Below are 19,763 nucleotides of genomic sequence, written 5' to 3' on the forward strand. Positions count from 1 at the left end.
TCTGGGGCTCTCTCAGGCTAAAGCTGGGCCTGACTAGTTGGATGGCCTCAAGCCAGCCATTTGGCCTCTCTGAGCCCCAATTTCCTCATCTGTAGAATGGACATAACAGCCTACTTCTCCACAGAGTGATTCTGAGGGGTCAAAAAGACCTAAGTAATGCCAGCCAAGGGTTCTGCATGGTATTTGGCACACAGTAAATATTACGTTTGTTCCAGAGGTCTCTGGCTCAGAACTGAACTATGAGGCTCACTCACCTTGAGCTCCCAGTGAGGGATGGAGATCCCTGGACGCTGAAGGAGGCAAACTGGGGATCCCTTGTGCCACTTGTAGCATACCGAGCTGTTACGTTGCGTCAGGGAGGGAGGAGAGGATGCTGAATGGGCCCATCTCATCCCCAGGCCCCTTCCAAAAGGCCACATGGAGGTCCTAGTCTTGCACTTCTGGATGCTGCCACCAGAGGGCAGGCCCTGACCCCACACCAAGACCATAGAAATCACTGGGTGTCAGAATCTCCAGGGACAGGAGGTCAGGGGACAGCTTATCAGCCCCAGAGGGTCTGCAGCAGAAAAGAGCTTGCCTCTGGACTTAGACCTGGGCTCAAATCCTGGCTCTACCACTTTGGTGAACTTGGGCAAGTTATTGGGCCTCTCCAGACCTCTGCTTTCTCATTCATAAAATATGGTCATAATGCCTGCCTGGTGGGGAGCTGTGAGGAGTGACAGCATTCACCAAGCATTCCCCACTGCCCCTCTGTGAATACAAACTTTCTTCTGTACAGGACAGCCTTTTTTCTTTTCTTTTCTTTTTTCTTTTTTTTTTTTTTTTTTGGTTTATAGGGCCGCACCTGCAGCATATGGAGGTTCTCAAGCTAAGGGGTCTAATTGGAGCTACAGCTGCCAACCTAAGCCACAGCCACAGCAATGCAGGATCCGAGTCACGTACGTCTATGACCTACACCATGGCTCATGGCAACGCTGGATCCTTAACCCACTGAGTGAAGCCAGGGATCAAACACGCATCCTCATGGTTCCTAGTCAGATTCGTTTCTGCTGTGCCAGGACATGAACTCCCACAAGACAGTCTTTTAAGGCAGTATGAGTTTCACCACTCTTGCTTTAGGTAGTACAGGAAACTGAGGTTCCAAGAGGTGAAGGCATTTCTTAGCTCAACCTGCTTCCAACAGAGTCTGCCTTCACAGTCCAGGGGAATTCATACCTCAATTCTAGGGTACCTCTTGTCAAATCAGATAATAACCCTCACTGTCATTATCCCCATTTTATAGATGAGAGACACCAAGAGATGAATGAAACTGAAGGAAAGGGACCATAGACCTAGCACATGCTAACAGCTCAAGGAAAGGTAAGACCACGGGAACAACAAAATCTGACTTCCCATGGCAGAGAATGCACACCCAGACAGATTCAGTATACCCCTTTCTCTGTGGTCGAGGGCTGGGTCAGAAGACTGACCTTCCTTTAGAGAGCAATCTTGAATTATCCCTACAACTGTGAGTGTACAATGCACTTCTGGAACAACACTGAAAAAACTCTTGTGTATAAGAAGGCAAAGACAACTGCCTCACACCAGTCAGAATGGCCATCCCTAATAAGTCTGCAGATAACTAATGCTGGAGAGGGTGCGGAGAAAAGAGAACCCTGCTACACTGTTGATGGGAATGTAAAATGGTACAACCACTATGGAAAACAGTATGGAGGTTCCTCAGAAAACTAAATATAGAACTATCATACCATCCAGCAATCCCACTCCTGGGCATATATCCGGACAAAACTACAATTCAAAAAGATACACGCTTCCCTATGTTCACTGCAGCAGTATTCACAATAGCCAAGACCTAGACACAACCTAAATGTCCATCAGCAGATGAATGGATTAAGAAGATGTGGTACCTATAAGCAATGGAATACTACTCAGCCACAAAAAAGAACAAAATAATGCCATTCGCAGGAACATGGATGCAACTAGAGATTCTCATACTAAGTGAAGTAAGTCAGAAAGAGAAAGAAAAACACCATGACATCACTTATATGTGGAATCTAAAATATGGCACAGATGAACCTATCTACACAAGAGAAACAGACTCACAGACATGGAGAACAGAATTGTGGTTGCCAAGGAGGAGGGGGAGGGAGTGGGACTGCCTGGGAGATTGGGGTTAGCAGATGCAAACTCTCCCATTTAGAATGGATAAGCAAGAGGTCCTACTGTATAGTACAGAGAACACCTGTGATAGAACATGATAGAACATGATAGAAGATAATATGAGGAAAAGAATATAGACATATATATGTGTGCGTGTGTATGACTGAGTCAATTTGCTACACAGCAGAAATTGACAGAACATTATAAATCAACTATACTTTAATTAAAAAAAATTTAGTAAGTTCCCGTTATGGCATGGAAACGAATCCAACTAGTATCCATGAGGATGCCGGTTCGATCCCTGGGCTTGCTCAGTGGGTTAAGGATCTGGCAATGCCATGAGCTGTGGTGTAGGTTGCAGACATGGCTTGGATCTGGTGTTGCTGTGGTTGTGGTGTAGGATAGCAGCCTCAGCTCCGACTCGACCCCTAGCCTGGGAACTTCCATGTGCCATAGGTGCGGCCCTAAAAAAGCAAAAAAATAAATAAAAAGAAGGCCAAGATAAAGATGGTCTCCAGTAATAGTAAAAACTTGGAAACCTTCATAACAGCCCCTACAAGGAGAGTGGTTAAGAAACTACAATTCCCTCATCTTATGTAATGCTAAGCACTGGATATAAAGGGCAAGACAGCTCCCCATAAAATGATAAATATCTTTAAGATGTGCTCTAGAGTCGAGCACAGAAAGCCAACTAAGGAGGGATTTGTTTCACATGATGTCTCTCCTGCATGAGTACATACTACCACCATACATTTCATAAAGGGATCTAACAATGTGCTTAGATACACAAATAAGCATCTAATAACAGTTTATTCCTGAGGCTCTGGCCTTAGGTGTCAATTTCTTTCTTTCTTATATATTACTGTTACTTGAAACATATGAAAGTTTATGCATAATATACTGGGTATAAAGCAACTGTACCAAACATCTGTGGGCTCACCATGCAAGAACATAACCCACCCATAATTTGAACATACCTGCCTGTCCCCCACCTCATGCCCTTGCTTCCCTGCTTCCATCCCAACCACAGAGAACCACAGTCCTACCTACCTTTTGTATTGATCATTTCTTTGCTTTTTTAAAAAAATACAATATTTTTATATATGCATATATATTTAAACTGTATTTAGAGTAGTGTTGCTGAGTTTTTTAGCTCAAAAAAATTATCACGGAGTTCCCGTCGTGGCGCAGTGGTTAATGAAGCTGACTAGGAACCATGAGGTTGCAGGTTTGGTCCTGGCCTTGCTGAGTGGGTTAAGGATTTGGCGTTGCCATGAGCTGTGGTGTAGGTTGCAGACACGGCTCGGATCCTGCGTTGCTGTGGCTCTGGCGTAGGCTGGTGGCTGCAGCTCCGATTGGACCCCTAGCCTGGGAACCTCCATATGCCGTGGGAGCGGCCCAAGAAATAGCAACAACAACAACAACAAAAAAGACAAAAGACAAAAAAAAAAAAAAAAAAAAAAAAAAATTTTAACTCCTCTCTCTCTCTCTCAATATTATGTTTCCAGGCTGTATCTATTCATTCTGTTACATATAAGTGAAGTTCATTCATTTCCACAGTTGTGAACTGTGCCGTGATGTGAATACATCACCATGTATTTACCCATCCTCCTGTCAATGGCCATTTAGGTGTTGGCTATTTTGAAATTGCTGCCAAGAGCATATTCTTATACATTTCTCCTGAGTTTATGCTCATGGAAGAGTTTGCTGGGTCAGGCATGCAAATGTTGAGATATGAGGGATAACTTCAAACTGTCTCCGAGGCAGTCTGCCTGTCTGTACGGTTTCTAACTTGTGCTTCACTTGACTTTTAAGGTGCTCCCGCCCACACACCCCCACCACCGCCAGCCGCCCACCAGAAGCAAAGCGGAAGCATGCACGCTCGCCTTTGTTCTCCTGCTTGAGTTCCTCCTGCAGCAGGTCTGTTTGCCGGTTGCCCAGCACGAAGGCAAGGAAGGAGAGGATGAGGGCGTTGAGGATGCCGATGATGGCCAGGATGTATGCCCAGCGCACCGAACAGTCCCCCAGAGAGTACTTCCCAGTCTTGGCCCCGCACATGTCCCGGATTGTCTCGGCGTCCCAGCCGTCGGGGAAGATCATGCAGCCTAGCACGAGGCACAGAGCTGAGAGGGCACCAGGCCGGGCCCACCACCAGGGTCAGGAAGGAAGAGAGAAGGGGATGATTACTCCCCAGAGCCTGAGGACCACCAGAAGCCCCCTAAGGCTGGGCCCCACACTCCTGCTCCACCCAACAACCCAGGAGCTTATTAACCACCTCCAGTGGATCCAGAAACTCTGCGTTTGGGAGGGCCTCGTGTGTTGGGGAGCAGAAACTTTCCAGAATGCACAGTGCCTTCCCCTACCCCCATCAAATCAACTCCACCTCCAGGAAGCATTCCTGGAAATAGGAAAAAATAGCAAACCACAGTGACCTCCTTCAGCTCCTTTTATGCTTACCCTCTCCCATCCTCACCATCCTTTATTTTTGTCATGTATCCAACAAATATTCATTAAGCATTTTACTTTCCTTCATGTAGCTAGAAAAAAAAAAGGTCTCATTCACAGTTGAGCAATGCACTTGGAGCGAGAACAATGGGGTTTGAGCCTAGTTCTTTCACTTAGTGTATGACTTAGGGGATTCTTCTTGTTTGCATCTGTGCAATGGAAATCATGGTACTTACCTTCCAGGGTGGCTGTGAGGATTTAATGAAGTTATGCTGAAGAGAAGGCCCAGGACGAGTCCAAGGGCACTCCAGCATTTATGGGGCAGGAGAAGAGGAAGAGCCTATGCAGAAGGCTTGACCCATCCATCTCCCCATATATCCCTGACATTTCATAAGACCCTCCAGGACCCTAAAAAGGGGAGGGGGGTCAAACCGCCACGGATGCGGAAGTGGGAGATAAGGAGCCTCCGGAGCCCAGCCCTTCACATCCCAAGGCCCTTTGGGAGAGGGAGGTACATTCCTACCTCTCCAACCTTAAAACCTTGGTTCTCCAGCTTGAGGCAGGGGTGAGCAAAGAGCCTGGAGGGGAAACCCACCCAGCCCCTCCACCTCCTCTCTCTCCTCTCCCAGGAACAGCACGTTTCCTCTCCCGCGCAGGGCATCACCGTCTCCATGGAAACCGCACCAGTATCCTGCGGGTGGTCCTCCTCCCTCTGCAAGCCCTTACTGGGCGCTCAAAGAGGCTTTCTTCCTGAGGCTGTGCGCCTGCACTGCATGTTCTCTGTCTCTCTTCCTCATCACTAATGTACCTCTAGCCGTGTGTGTCTAATGCTTTCTCTTCTCCACCCTTTTCATCTTTCTTTTTTCTTTTGCCTCCCCCCCCTCTCCAGCTAGTCTATACCTGCTCAAGCCTCAGCCTCTTTCCTCCCTCTTCCCTTTCCTCCTTGGATCTCTCAGCATTTGACATTCATTCAATACCCCTCCTCTTCTCTCTTCCTTTTCTCACTTCTCTTCCTTCTCTTTATCTATGCCTTCACCCTTTCCTCTTCCTGCCTCTCCCTTCGTATATTCTACAAATAAATTCTGAATGTCTTCTAAGGGTTAGGCGCTGTGCAGGGTGCTAGGGACACTGGCAGGTATGGTTTCTTGCCATCAGGAGCAGAGGGGTGTGGAGAGGAATCAAGTCAAATCAACACACAAATAAAGAATTTATACATGTCAGGGAACTCTTGGAAGGTGACCCAGGCTGCAGGGGCACTCTCCATCTCTCACTCACTCTCTGCCTCCTTTGCTTTGCAGTGTTTTACGTGGCAACTATGGGGCCCCAGAGGCTGCTCTGGGAACGAGAAACAACTAGAGGTCAAGCAAATGAAACAAACCAACCAGATGGGTTTCCTGGGAACTGGGGGAAGAGAGCAGGGGACCTCTAGGGACAGCCTAAGCCAGGTAAGTGACCAAGAGGCTCAACCATCAGGAGGTGGAATAACTAGATGCAAGGAAGCCTTCAGCACCCCCATTTGCTGGATGAGGAAACCAAGGCTGAGGGTTTGGAGTCTAAGTTCAAGTCTCTCTTGGAAATAACAAGTTGGCTGAAGAGTAAGCTGCAGTGAGGCACAGAAACAGATGCAGGGTCCAGGGTAAGGTAGGTGGGATGGATAATGGGATGTTTAGCATCACCCCTGGCCTCTAGCAACCACCCGCAGTCAGAGCCATTTTTTTAAAGCCACAAGACACAGTTGAATGTCCCCTTGGGGGCAAAGGTGTCCCTGGTCGAGAACCACAGGTCTTAGGAAAAGGGGCCCTCAGATGGGGCATCACTCTCCAGTCGCCCTACAGCTTACTGACTTCCAAAGCAGCAAGGAGGTGTTGTGACAAATTTAAGATGTATAATATTAATATTATTAGTAATATGATAATGTTAACAAATAGTATTGAGTGCTTAACTATGCGCCAGGGTGCTAAGCTCCTATGTTTCATGATCTCATTTAATCCTGTAACAAATCTATGAGGTGGAAAAAAAGATCATCCTCACTTTACAGATAAGGAAACCAAGGCTTAGAGGAACTAAGTATTATACCTGTGTCACACAGCTAATAAGTGGCAGGTTTTGTATTCAAACCCAGACAGGGTTTTTTGTTTGTTTGTTTTGTTTTGTTTTTTTGTTTGTTTTTTTGTCTTTTTGCCATTTCTTGGGCCGCTCCCCGCGGTATATGGAGGTTCCCAGGCTAGGGGTCAAATCGGAGCTATAGCCACCAGCCTACGCCAGAGCCACCGCAACGAGGGATCCGAGCCCCGTCTGCAACCTATACCACAGCTCACGGCAACACCAGATCCTTAACCTACTGAGCAAGGGCAGGAACTGAACCTGCAACCTCATGGTTCCTAGTCGGATTCGTTAACCACTGAGCCACAACGGGAACTCCCCCAGACAGGTTTTTATTTAATGTTTCTCTTTGAACACTTAATTTTATTTTTTGGCCACACCCATGGCACGTGGAAGTTCCCAGGCCAGGGACTGAACCTTCACCACAGCAGCAAACCAGGCCACTGCAGTGACAATGCCAGATCATTAAACCACTGCACCACAAGGGAAATCCTGAACACTCATTTTTTTTTTTTTTTTTTTTTTTTGGTCTTTTTGTCTTTCCTAGGGCCGCTCCCGCAGTATATGGAGGTTCCCAGGCTAGGGGTCTAATCGGAGCTGTAGCCACTGGCCTATGCCAGAGCCACAGTAATGCGGGATCCAAGCCGCGTCTGCAAGTCTGCAACCTACACCACAGCTCACGGCAACACCGGATCCTTAACCCATTGAGCAAGGCCAGGGATCGAACCTGCAACCTCATGGTTCCCAGTTAACCACTGCACCACAACGGCAACTCCAATGAACACTCACTTTTAAACTGAGAGGAATTTAGTTTATTTTTTACTTTTTTTTTTTTTTTTTTTTTTTGGTCTTTTTAGGGCTGCACCCACGGCATGTGGAGGTTCCCAGGCTAGGGGTTGAATTAGAGCTACAGCTGCCGGCCTACACCACAGCTCATGGCAACACCAGATCTCATGGTTCCTAACAGATTTGTTTCCACTGTGCCACAACAGGCATTTACTTTAAAAGTAAGTTTTATATCACTATCAAAGAAGAAGCCAGGATCATTTGCCATAGATAGAAGGAAACTATAAGCATAAATATAATCAAACAAAAACACTGTTCCTAGGTTCTACCTGGATACTTTTTTTTTTCTTTTTTAGGGCCACACCAACAGCATATGGAGGTTCCCAGGCTAGGGGTTGAATCGGAGCTACAGCTGCTGGCCTACACCACAGCCACAGGAACGCAGGATCTGAGCCGATTCTTCGACTTACACCACAGCTCTTGGCAACGCCAGATCCTTAACCCACTGAATGAGGCCAGAGATTGAAACCGCAACCTCTTGGTTCCTAGTCAGATTTGTTTCCCTAGCTGAATACTTTTATCTGCCAAGCGCTCTAGAGGAGCCTGAGAGCGGCTCCCTCTTAAGACTTCTTAATGTGAGTGGAATTCAGAACACATCAGCAACAAACTGAGACTTTCTCCTTGAAGTTATGAAACACTGCCCACCCTGTACTGCCTCAGCAGGAAGCTCAAACCACTCTTTACTGTGTGATCTTAGGCACAGTCAGCTGACTGATCTGGGCCTTGGTTTCTTCACTTGTGAAATGGGCATCTGCCCTACTCATTTCTTAGAGCTTTTGTGAGAATCAAAAGATCGGCAAGAAGACATGTGGCATGATATTAAGGGTGAAGTGGGGGCAGGTCATGACAACTCTTGGCAGAGTAGAAAAAATTTTTGGACAACTGAGACAAGCCTTTTCCCAGATACTCAAGAAATGCTAACAGTGACTGCCTGGAGATGGAGATAAGCTTAATTTTTACACATAACCAGGACAGAGACTAATTGTTTACTATGGTATCTATTTATCCCTTCTTCCTTAGTATTAGAATTCCCAATTTTAAGCTGAAAACTTAACAATTGAAAATAAGGACTACATTTTCCAGCCTCCCTTGCAACATGACTAAGTAAAAAAAGCATGCAAATGTATTATGTGTCTTTAAGGAAAGCTATCATATATGATATATATATGCAATGATGTGCATATGTTATTTTTGCCCCTTTTTTCTTTATTCTTTTATCTGGCTGCCTGGAATGCAGATTTGATAGCTACGGCTCTAGCAGCCATCTTCAACAATAAGGACAAGGCATTTGCCCCAGGAGTGGTAGAGCAGAACTCTGGAAGGAGCTGCTGACTTCAGGAGCTACCGTACCAGCTCTGGAATGCCTAACTTTTGGGCATTTGTTTTATAAGACTCACACACTGCCTACAGTGCTAAGGAGGCAACTTGGATTTTTGTTTTACATAAGAGACTAGAACCTGTGTCATTAAACTACAATTACTTTGGATTTTCCTATAACCTACCTCCAAACCTAGGCCTAATTGATATGATAATATATTATTCCTTTTCAATTTTTGTCATGTGTATGTACTGGGAAAAAAACTTTAACTGTGTGTCCTTGGGCCAGTCACTTCACCTCTCTAAACCTCAGTTTTGTCATCATAGAAATGGTAATGCCTCTATCCCAAGGCTGGGAGGTAGACTGGATGGTCACCATCATCACTGTAATGGTGGTACGTGAGGTGGGCACCTGAATGGTACATTCAGCCTGTTGGAGGACAACATGGCAGTGCCCATAAAAATCATAAATGCTCTTATCCTTGACTCGGAAATTTATCCTATGGCTAAACCTGTGCATGTATACAAAGGATGTATACGAGGTGTTCCTTATGCCATCATCTATGTAACAAAGGACTGAATGTCTATTTAGAGGGAACCAGCTAAACAAAGTATGGGGCATCCATGCCAGGGAATACTGCAAAGCCATTAAAATGAACCCGGTGCTACTGTATATGGTGTCATAGAAAATCTTCTGAGGTATATTAAGAAACTTAAAAATCAGGAGTTTCTCTCATGGCTTAGCAGAAATAAATCTGATTAGCATCCATGAGGATGCAGGTTTGATCCCTGGTCTCGCTCATTGGTTAAGGATCCAATGTTGCTGTGAGCTGTGGTGTAGGTCGCAGACACAGCTTGGATCCTGTGTTGCTATGGCTGTGGTGTAGGCCAGCAACTTCAGCTCTGATTTGACCCTAGCCTAAGAACCTCCATGTGTCGTGGGTGCAGCCCTAAAAGGATTAAAAAAGAAAGAAAGAAACTTAAAAATCAAAGTACAGAATAATCTATAGAGTGTGATCCTTCCTGTGTTTTCTGAAAAGGATGTACCTATTATGGAATACACACAAGAGGTAGAAAGGAGGGGTGAGTCCATAAGGACTGACACAGCAAGATCTCAGAGACATGAGATCTACTACAAAGAGACGTCATAATTTTTTTGAGACAGGGAGAAGGAAGGATTTATTACTTGCAAAAAGGAAGGAGAAAACTGGGGCTCCTTCTCAAAGCAGTGTCTCCAATCATAATTTTTTAAAAAATCAAACAAGTGGCATTCCCATCATGGCACAGTAGAAATGAATCCGACTAGGAACCATGAAGTTGCGGGTTGTAATATAGGTCGGAGACGTGGCTTGGATCTGGCGTTGCTGTGGCTGTGGTGTAGGCTGGCAGCTATAGCTCCAATTAGACACCTAGCCTGGGAACCTCCGTACACCACAGGTATGGCCCTAAAAAGCAAAAATAATAATAATAATAATAATAATTTTAAAAAATAAAGCACGTATTCAGTGTTTTCTATGTGCCAGGCACTATTCTAATGGCTTTATGTGTATTAATTCATTGTTATCCACATTTCATAAATGGCAAAACAGGCCCAGAAAGGTTCCAAGGTCACAAAGCTAGGAGTCAGGCCCAGTCTTCCTGATACCACAGTGGTGCTCTGTGACTTAATAATCAGGTATGAGTCCACCTGCCCTCAGGCTGCTGGCACCATGCCCCTGCTGCAGTGATTCCTGCCCTTCTGAGGGCTTGCTGGGTGCTCACGGGCCTGAAGGACCTGCACCGAGTTCACGTTGGCACATGTGGACCCCGACAGGGCCTTTGGCTTGGGGCCACCCTGCCTGGGCACCCCTTACATTGAGGACAACCTGCTGCAGGGCTTCCTGAGGAGACACCTGCCCCCTGAGAGAGAAAGCCAATGACAAAGAATTGCCAAATCAGGATTAATCAGGATGGTGGAGCAGAAGGACTGGAGCTCACCTTCTCTCATAAAAGCAACAAAATTACAGCCAACTGCTGAACAACCTTCAACCAAATAGACTACAAACTATCAAAAAAGATATCCTACTCCAGAAGACAAAGAGGGGGCCACATCCAGATGGTAGGAGGGGAAATATATATTATATGATATAAGCAACCCCATACCCACTGGGTGGGTAACCCAGACTAGAAAGTAACTATATTAGAGAGGCTCACCAACAGGAGTGAGAGTTCTGAGCCCCATGTCAGGTTCCCATGCCTGGGTATGGGGTGGGAGGAGGAGCCCCCAGAGCTTTTGGTGTTGCTGTCCAGCAGAGTTTGTGTGCATGAGCTCCACAGGACTGGGGTAAACAGAGACTCCACTCTTGAAAGGTGTACACAGGCTTTCATGTGCACTGGGTCCCAGGGCAAAGCAGAAGACTCCATAGGAATCTGGGTCAAACCTGCCTTCAGTTCTTGGAGGATCTCCTGGGAAAACAGGGGGAGACTCATTGTGGGGAAAGGACACTGGAGGCAAAGGCCCTGGGAATAATCATCAGCATGAGCTCCTCTGGAGACAGCCATTTTGGAAAAATCCAGCCCCACCTGTCAGGGCTGAGAATCCCCAGCCCAAACAACAAACTGGGTGGGAAACAAATAACCCATCAGCAAACAGACTGCCTAAAGACACCCCCAGGCACACAGCTGCCTCTAATCACACCCAGAGACAAAGCCCCACTCACCAGAGGGATAAGAATCAGCTCCACCTACCAGTGCGCAGGCACTAGTCCCTCCCATCAGGAAACCTGCAGCAAGCCCCTGTACCAATTTTAGCCACAAGGAAGGCAGATATCAGAAGCAAGACAGGCTAACACAGTTGTCTGCAAAAAGGAGACCACAACAAAAATCTATACAAAATGAAAAGGCAGAGAATTGTGACTCAGGTAAGCGAACAAGAAAAAGACAGAAAAACAGTTAAGTGAGCTGGAGATTACCAACCTCCATGAAAAAAAAACTTTAGACTAATGACAGTAAAGATGATTCAAGATCTTGGAAATAAATTGGATGCAAAGATTGATAAATTACAAGAAACACTGAGCAAGGAGATAGAAGATAGAAGGATTAAGCAAGCAGAAATGCAAAATACAGTAGCTGAAATAAAAAATTCACTAGAAGCAACCCATAGCAGAATATAGGAAGCAGAAGAACGAATAAGCAAGGTGGAAGACAGACTAGTGGAAATCACTAACATGGAACAGAAAAGAGAAAAAAGATTAAAAAGAAATGAAAAAAAAAATAAAAATAAAAATAAAAAGAAATGAAGACATTGGAGTTCCCATCATGGCTCAGTGGTTAATGAACCCGACTAGTATCCATGAGGACACAGGTCCAATCCCTGGCCTTCCTCAGTGGGTTAAGGATCTGGTGTTGCCATGGACTGTGGTGTAGGTCACAGACAAGACTCGGATCCCACATTGCTGTGGCTGTGGTGTAGGCTGGCAGCTACAGCTCCAATTTGAGCCCTAGCCTGGGCACCTCTATATGCAATGGGTGCAGCCCTAAAAAGACAAAAAGACAAAAAAAAAAAAAAAAAAAGGAAGAAAGACAGTCTAAGAGAACTCTGGGACAACATTAAATGCACCAACATCCATATCATAGGGGTGCCAGAAGGAAGAGAGAGAGAGAAGGAGCCACAGAAAGTATTTGAAGAGATAGTAGCTGAAAACTTCCCTAACATGGGAAAGGAATCACTCACTCAAATCCAGGAAGCACAAGTATCATATAAAATAAATCCAAAGAAGAACACCCCAAGACATGTATTAAGCAAACTGACCAAAATTAAAGACAAAGAGAAAATCATGAAAGCGCTAGGGAAAAGACACAAATAACATACAAGGGAACACTGATAAGATTAACAGCAGATTTTTCAGCAGAAACCCTGCCGCCTAAGGGAATGGCATGATATACTTAAAGGGATGAAAGGAAAAAAAAAAAAAACAAACCCTCCAACCAAGATTACCCAGCAAGGCTCTCATTCAGATTTGAAGAAGAAATCAAAAGCTTTACAGACAAGCTAAAGCTAAGACAATTCAGCACCACTAAATCAGATTTATAACAAATACTAAAGAAACTTCTTTAGGTGGAAAAGAACAGGTCACAACTAGAAACAAAAATATTACAGATGACAAGGCTCACCGGTAAAGGAATACATACAGCAAAGGTGGGAAATCATCCACACACAAATATGCTACCAAAACCAGAAATCATTAGAAGAGGAGGGTACAAATGCAGGATACTGGAGATGCACTTGCAATTAAGACACCAACAACTTAAAACAATCATTATATATATATATAGGCTTCTTTATCAAAACTTCATGGTAAGCACAAAGCAAAAGTGTACAATAGATACACACACAATAAGAACAAGCAATCCAAAACACAACACTAAAGATAGTCATCAAACTACAAGAGAAGAGAACAAGAGAAGAAAGGAAGAAAAAATAGTAACAAAAATAAATCCAAAACAGTTAATAAAACGGCAATAAGAACATACATACCCATAGTTACCTTAAATGTAAATGGACTAAATGCTCCAATCAAAATGCCCCAATGGATTTTGTATCCATTCCATCCTGAATGGATATAAAAGCAAGACACTTATATACACTGTCTCCAAGAGATCCACTTCAGTTCTAGGGACACATACAAACTGAAAGTGAGAGGATGGAAGAAAGTATTCTATGCAAATGGAAATCAAAAGAAACCTGGAGTAACAGTATTTATATCAGAATATTATTTTAAAAATTTGTACGCTTAAAGAATATTATAAGAGACGAAGGAGGACATTACAGGGAGATCCCATCATGGCTCAGCAGAAACAAATCAGACTAGTATCGATAAGGATACAGGTATGATCTCTGGCATTGTGCAGCTGGTCAGGGAACTGGTGTTGCTGTGAGCTGTGGTGTAGGTCACAGATGTGGCTTGGATCTGGTGTTGCTGTGGCTGTGACATGGGCCGGCAGCTGTAGCTCTGATCCAACCCCTAGCCTGGGAACTTCCATAAGCCACAAGTGCAGCCCTAAAAAGGAAAAAAAAAAAAAAAAAAGAAGAAGAAGAAGAATGACATTACATAACGATCAAAGGATCAATCCAAGAAGAAGATATAACAATATAACAATTGTAAATATATGTGCACCCCACATAGAAGCACCTCAATATATAAGGCAACTGCTAACAACCTGAAAAGGAGAAATTGACAATAACACAATAATAGCAGGGGACTTTAACACCCCACTTAGAGCAATGGACAGATCATCCAGACAGAAAGTTAACAAGGAAACACAGGCCTTAAATGATGCATGAGACCAGACGGACTTAATAGATATTTATACATTGTGGTATAGCAAAAATGAATCTGAATAGTATCCAGGAGGAGGCAGGTTTGATCCCTGGCCTTGCTCAGTGGGTTATAAATCCAGGATTGCAGTGAGCTGTGGTGTAAGTCTCAGATGCAGCTCAGATCCCATGTTGCTGTGGCTGTGGCGTAAGCTGGCAGCTATAGCTCTGATTGGACCCCTAGCCTGGGAACTTCCATATGCCACAGGTACAGCCCTAAAAAGCAAAAAAAAAAAAAAAAAAAAAAAATTAAGAACTAAAAAATTAAAATAAAAGGTATTCATATAACTTTCATCCAAAAGCAACAGAATACACATTCTTCTCAAGTGCACATGGAAAAATATCTAGGGTAGATCACATTCTGGGCCATAAATCGAGCCTCAGTAAATTTAAGAAAATTGAAATCATATCAAAGCATCCTTTCTGACTAAAACCCTATCTAACTGGAAATCAACAAGGAAAAAAAAAACTGCAAAAAAAACCAAACACATGGAGACTAAACAACATGCTACTTAACAGCCAATGTATTACTGAAGAAATCAAAGAGGAAATTCAAAAATACCTAGAGAAGCAAATGGCAAGAAAGACACACAATCCAAAACCTATGGGATGCAGCAAAAGCAGTTCTAAGAGGGAAGTTTATAACAATACAAACCTACCTCTGGAAACAAGAAAAGTTTCAAGTAACCTAACTTTACTCCTAACTTTACACCTAAAACAACTAGAGAGAAGACAGACAAATTCCAAAGGTAGCAGTAGGAAAGAAACCATAAAGATCAGAGTAGAAATCAATGAAATAGAAATGAAGAAATTCATAGAAAAGATCAATGAAACTAAAAGCTGGTTCTTTGAAAAGATCAATAAAGCTGATAAACTCTTAGCCAAACTCATCAAAAAAAAAAAAAAAAAAAAGAGAGAGAGAGAGAGAGAGAGAAAGGACTCAAATCAATAAAATTAGAAATGAAAAAGAAGATACAACAGGCATCACAAATACAAAGGATCATAAGAGACTACCACAAGTAACTATATGCCAATAAAATGGACACTGTAGAAAAAATGGACAAATTCTTCAAAAGGTACAATCTTCCAAGACTAATCCAAGACAAAACAGAAAGATGAATGGACCAATGACAAGTACTAAAACAAACTGTGATTTAAAAACTTCCAACAAACAAAAGTCCAGGACCAGATGGCTACACAGGAGAATGTTATCAAAAATTTAGAGAAGAGCTAACACCTATTCTTCTGAAACTATTCCAAAAAATTGCAGGGGAAGGAACACTCCCAAACCCAATCTATGAGGCTACCATCACCTGATACCAAAACCAGACAAAGATACCACAAAAAAAGAAAAGTACAGGCCAACTTCACTATGAACACAGATGCAAAAATCATCAACAAAATACTAGCAGACCAAATCCAGCAATACAATAAAAGGACTGTAAACCATGATCAAGTGGGATTTATCCCTGGGATGCAAGGATTTTTCAGTATCTGCAAATCAATTGGTGTGATACACCACATTAATAGGCTGAGGAATAAAAACCGTACGATCCTCTCAATAGACGCAGAAAAAGCCTTTGATAAAATCCAACACCCATTTCTAAAAACAAAAACAAAAACCTCCAGAAAGTGGGCATAGAGGGATCTACCTCAACATAATAAAAGCCATATGTGACAAACCCACAGCTACATCATTCTCAATGGTGAAAAGCTGAAAGAATTCCCACTGAGATCAGGAACAAGACAAGGATGTCCGCTCTCACCCCTAAACTTCAACATAGTTTTGGAAGTCCTAGTCACAGCAATCAGAGAAGTAAAAGAGATAAAAGGAATCCAAATTGGAAAGGAAGAAGTAAAACTATCACTAATTGCAGATGACATGATACTATACCTAGAGAATCCTAAAGACTCTACCAGAAAACTGTTAGAGCTCATCCATGAATTTGGCAAACTCACAGGATACAAAATTAACACACAGAAATTGATGGCATTTCTATATACTAACAATGAAAGATCAGAAAGAGAAATTAGGATAGCAATCCCATTTACCATCACATGCAAAAGAATAAAATACCTAGGAGTAAACCTACCTAAAGAGACAAAAGAACCTGTACTCTGAAAACCACAAGACACTGATGAAAGAAATCAAAAATGACACAAAGAGATGGAAAAACATACCATGCTCTTGGATTGGAAGAATCAATATTGTCAAAATGACTCTACTACCCAAGGCAATCTACAGATTCAGTTCAATCCCTATCAAATTACCAACGGCATTTTTCACAGAACTAGAACAAAATATCTTAAAGTTTGTTTGCAAGCACAAAAGACCCAGAATAGCCAACGCCATCCTGAAAAAGAAAAATGGAGCTGGAGGAATCAGGCTCCTGGACTTCAGACTATACTACAAAGCAACAGTCATCAAAACCGTATGGTACTGGCACAAAGATAGAAATATAGATCAGTGGAACAGGATAGAAAGCTCAGAATTAAACCCACGCACCTACAGCCAATTAATCTACGACAAAGGAGGCAAGAATGTACAATGGAGAAAAGACAGCTTGTTCAATAAGTGGTGCTGGGAAAACTGGACAGCCACATGGAAAAGAATGAAATTAGAACACTCCCTAACACCATACCCAAAAATAAACTCACAATGGATTAAAGACCTAGATATAAGACCAGACACTATAAAACTCTTAGAGGAAGACATAGGCCAAACGCTCTCTGACATAAACAACAGCAACATCTTCTCAGATACACCTCTTAGAGTGATGGCAGTAAAAACAAAAATAAACAAATGGGACCTAATTAAACTTAAAAGTTTCTGCACAGCAAAGGAAACCCTAAACAAAATGAAAAGACAACCCACAGAATGGGAGAAAATCTTTGCAAATGAAGTGACTGACCACCTAAACACCTTCTACTGCTCAATATCAAAAAAACAAACAACCCCGTCAAAAAATGCGCAGAAGATCTAAACAGACAGTTCTCCAAAGAAGACAAACAGATGGCCAAAAAGCACGTGAAAAGATGTTCAACATCACTAATTATTAAAGAAATGTAAATCAAAACTACTATGAGGTACCACTTTATACTGGCCAGAATGGCCATCATCAAAAAGTCTACAAACAATAAATGCTGGAGAGGGTGTGGAGAAAAGGGAATCCTCTTAAACTGTTGGTGGGAATGTAAATTGGCGCAACCACTATGTAAAAGAGTATGGATATTCCTCAAAAAACTAAAAATACAATTATCATTTGATCCAGCAATCCCACTCCTGAGCATCTATCCAGAGAAAACCATGACTTGAGAAGCTGTGTGTACTCCAATGTTCATTGCAGCACTATTTTCAATAGCCAAGACATGGAAGCAACCTAAATGTCCACCGAAAGAGGAGTGGATAAAGAAGAAGTGGTACAATATACAGTGGAATATTACTCAGCCATAAAAAGGAATAAAATAATGACATTTGCAGCAACATGGATGGACCTAGAAATTATCATGCTAAGTGAAGTTAGTCAGTGATACACAAACATCATATGCTATCACTTATATGTGGAGTATTAAAAAAGGGTACAATGGACTTCTTTGCAGAACAGAAACTGACTCACAGACTTTGAAAAACTTATGGTTACCAAAGGAGACGGGCTGGTGGGGGAAGGAAGGGGTGGGGGTTTGGAATGGAAATATTGTAAAATTGAGTTGTGATGATGGTTGTACAACTATAAATATAATAAAATTCATTGAATTTAAAAAAAATAATCAGGTAAAAAGACAGTGCATGATCTGTCTTGTTTCAAAACAGTAGGAAGAATTCTACATACACAATGAGATGTTATTCAGCTTAAACAGGAAAGAAATTCAGACACATTCAAAAACACGGAAGAATCTTAAGGACATTAGGCTAAATGAAATGAACCAGTGACAAAAGGTCAAATATTGTATGATTCCACTTATATGAAGAATGTAGAGGAGTTCCCGTTGTGGGGCAGCAGAAACAAATCCAACTAGGAACCACGACGTTGTGGGTTCAATCCCTGGCCTCGCTCAGTGGGTTAAGGATCCAGCATTGCCATGAGCTGTAGTGTAGGTCACATATATGACTCAGATCCAGCGTTGCTGTGGCCCTGATGTAGGACAGCAGCTGTTGCTCCAATTGGACCCCTAGCCTGGAAACCTCCATATGCTGCAGGTGTGGCCCTAAAAAGCAAAAGAAAGGAAGGAAGAATGGACATAGAGTAGTCAGATTCCTAGAGACAGAAAGTAGAATGGAGGTTGTCAGAGGCTGGGGGAGCAGGGAGTGGGAAGTTAGTGTTTAATGGGGACAGAGTTTCAGCTCTGCAAGGGAATAGAGTTGTGGAGATAGTGGTGATGGCTGCACAGCAGTGTGAATGTGCTTAATGGCACAGAACCAGACACATAAGAGGAGTTAAAATAGTAAATTTTGGAGTTCCCACTGTGGCAAATGGGATTGGCAGTGTCCTGGAAGCACTGGAATGCAGGTTCAATCCCCAGCTGGGCACAGTAGGTTAAGGATCCTGCATTGCCGCAGTTGCAGCGTAGGTCATACTGTGGCTCGAATATGATCCCTCACCCAGAAATTCCATATGCTGAGGGATGGCCAAAAAATAAATAAATAAATAAATAAAAAGTGGTAAATTTTATGTTGTGTATTTTACCACAAAAAGAGAGGAGGGAGGAAGGGGAACACAGAAAATGGCACGATGTATTTTCCTCACGGATGTGTATGTAAATGCACAGAAAAAAGACCAGGAAAAATAAAAATTAAGTTTATAAAAATTGTGGCCTCTGGAGAAGGACGGGTGGGGACTTAAGTGTGTTTGCAATGCTTCAGCTTTTCAAGGAGTGAACATATTCATATATTACTCATGAAATTAAAAGCTTAACTTAAAACCCTGGTTTTTCAAAGAATAACATATATACATACATAAGCTTGCATCTCTATAGACATCTCTGTGTTTTTTGTTTTCTTGTCTTTTTGCCTTTTCTAGGGACACTCCCACGGCACATGGAGGTTCTCAGGCTAGGAGTCTAATTGGAGCTGTAGCTGCTGGCCTACACCAAGCCACAGCAACATGAGATCCAAGCCACATCTGCGACCTACGCCACAGCTCATGGCAACGCCAGATCCTTAACCCACTGAGCAAGACCAGGGATCAAACCCGCAACCTCATGGTTCCTAGTCAGATTTGTTAACCACTGAGCCACGGCAGGAACTCCTCTATAGACATCTCTGGAAGGATAAAGAAGCAACTTAATGATGAGCACCTCTGAGACATGGCCCAAGGTGATGGAGGAAGGGAGGGAGATACCAACTTTTTGTTCTCTGCCCTCCTGTACTATTGAAAGTGTTTAACATCAGCATATATTACTTTAATAATAAAAATGACATTATTATATCCAGTCCTTTTCTACCTATGTCTGGCCATGAAATCCTCTTACACTTTTTAAAAATAATTAAGAAACTAAAGCAAAGTTAAAAGCAAAAACAAGAGAAAATTAAATACAG

General features: G+C 42.9%; 1 protein-coding gene across 1 annotated transcript in view; it reads right to left on the bottom strand.

The window, feature by feature from the left end:
- Positions 1 to 19,763, bottom strand: part of LHFPL4 (lipoma HMGIC fusion partner-like 4) — a 53,764-nt gene that overhangs the window by 6,091 nt on the left and 27,910 nt on the right. Inside the window, exon 2 of the mRNA XM_003132354.6 lies at positions 4,047 to 4,283. Coding sequence (XP_003132402.3) covers positions 4,047 to 4,283 — 237 coding nt within the window. The remainder of the gene's footprint in view (positions 1 to 4,046; positions 4,284 to 19,763) is intronic.

Source organism: Sus scrofa, chromosome 13, assembly GCF_000003025.6.
Source record: "Sus scrofa isolate TJ Tabasco breed Duroc chromosome 13, Sscrofa11.1, whole genome shotgun sequence".
Classification (NCBI taxonomy): domain Eukaryota; kingdom Metazoa; phylum Chordata; class Mammalia; order Artiodactyla; family Suidae; genus Sus; species Sus scrofa.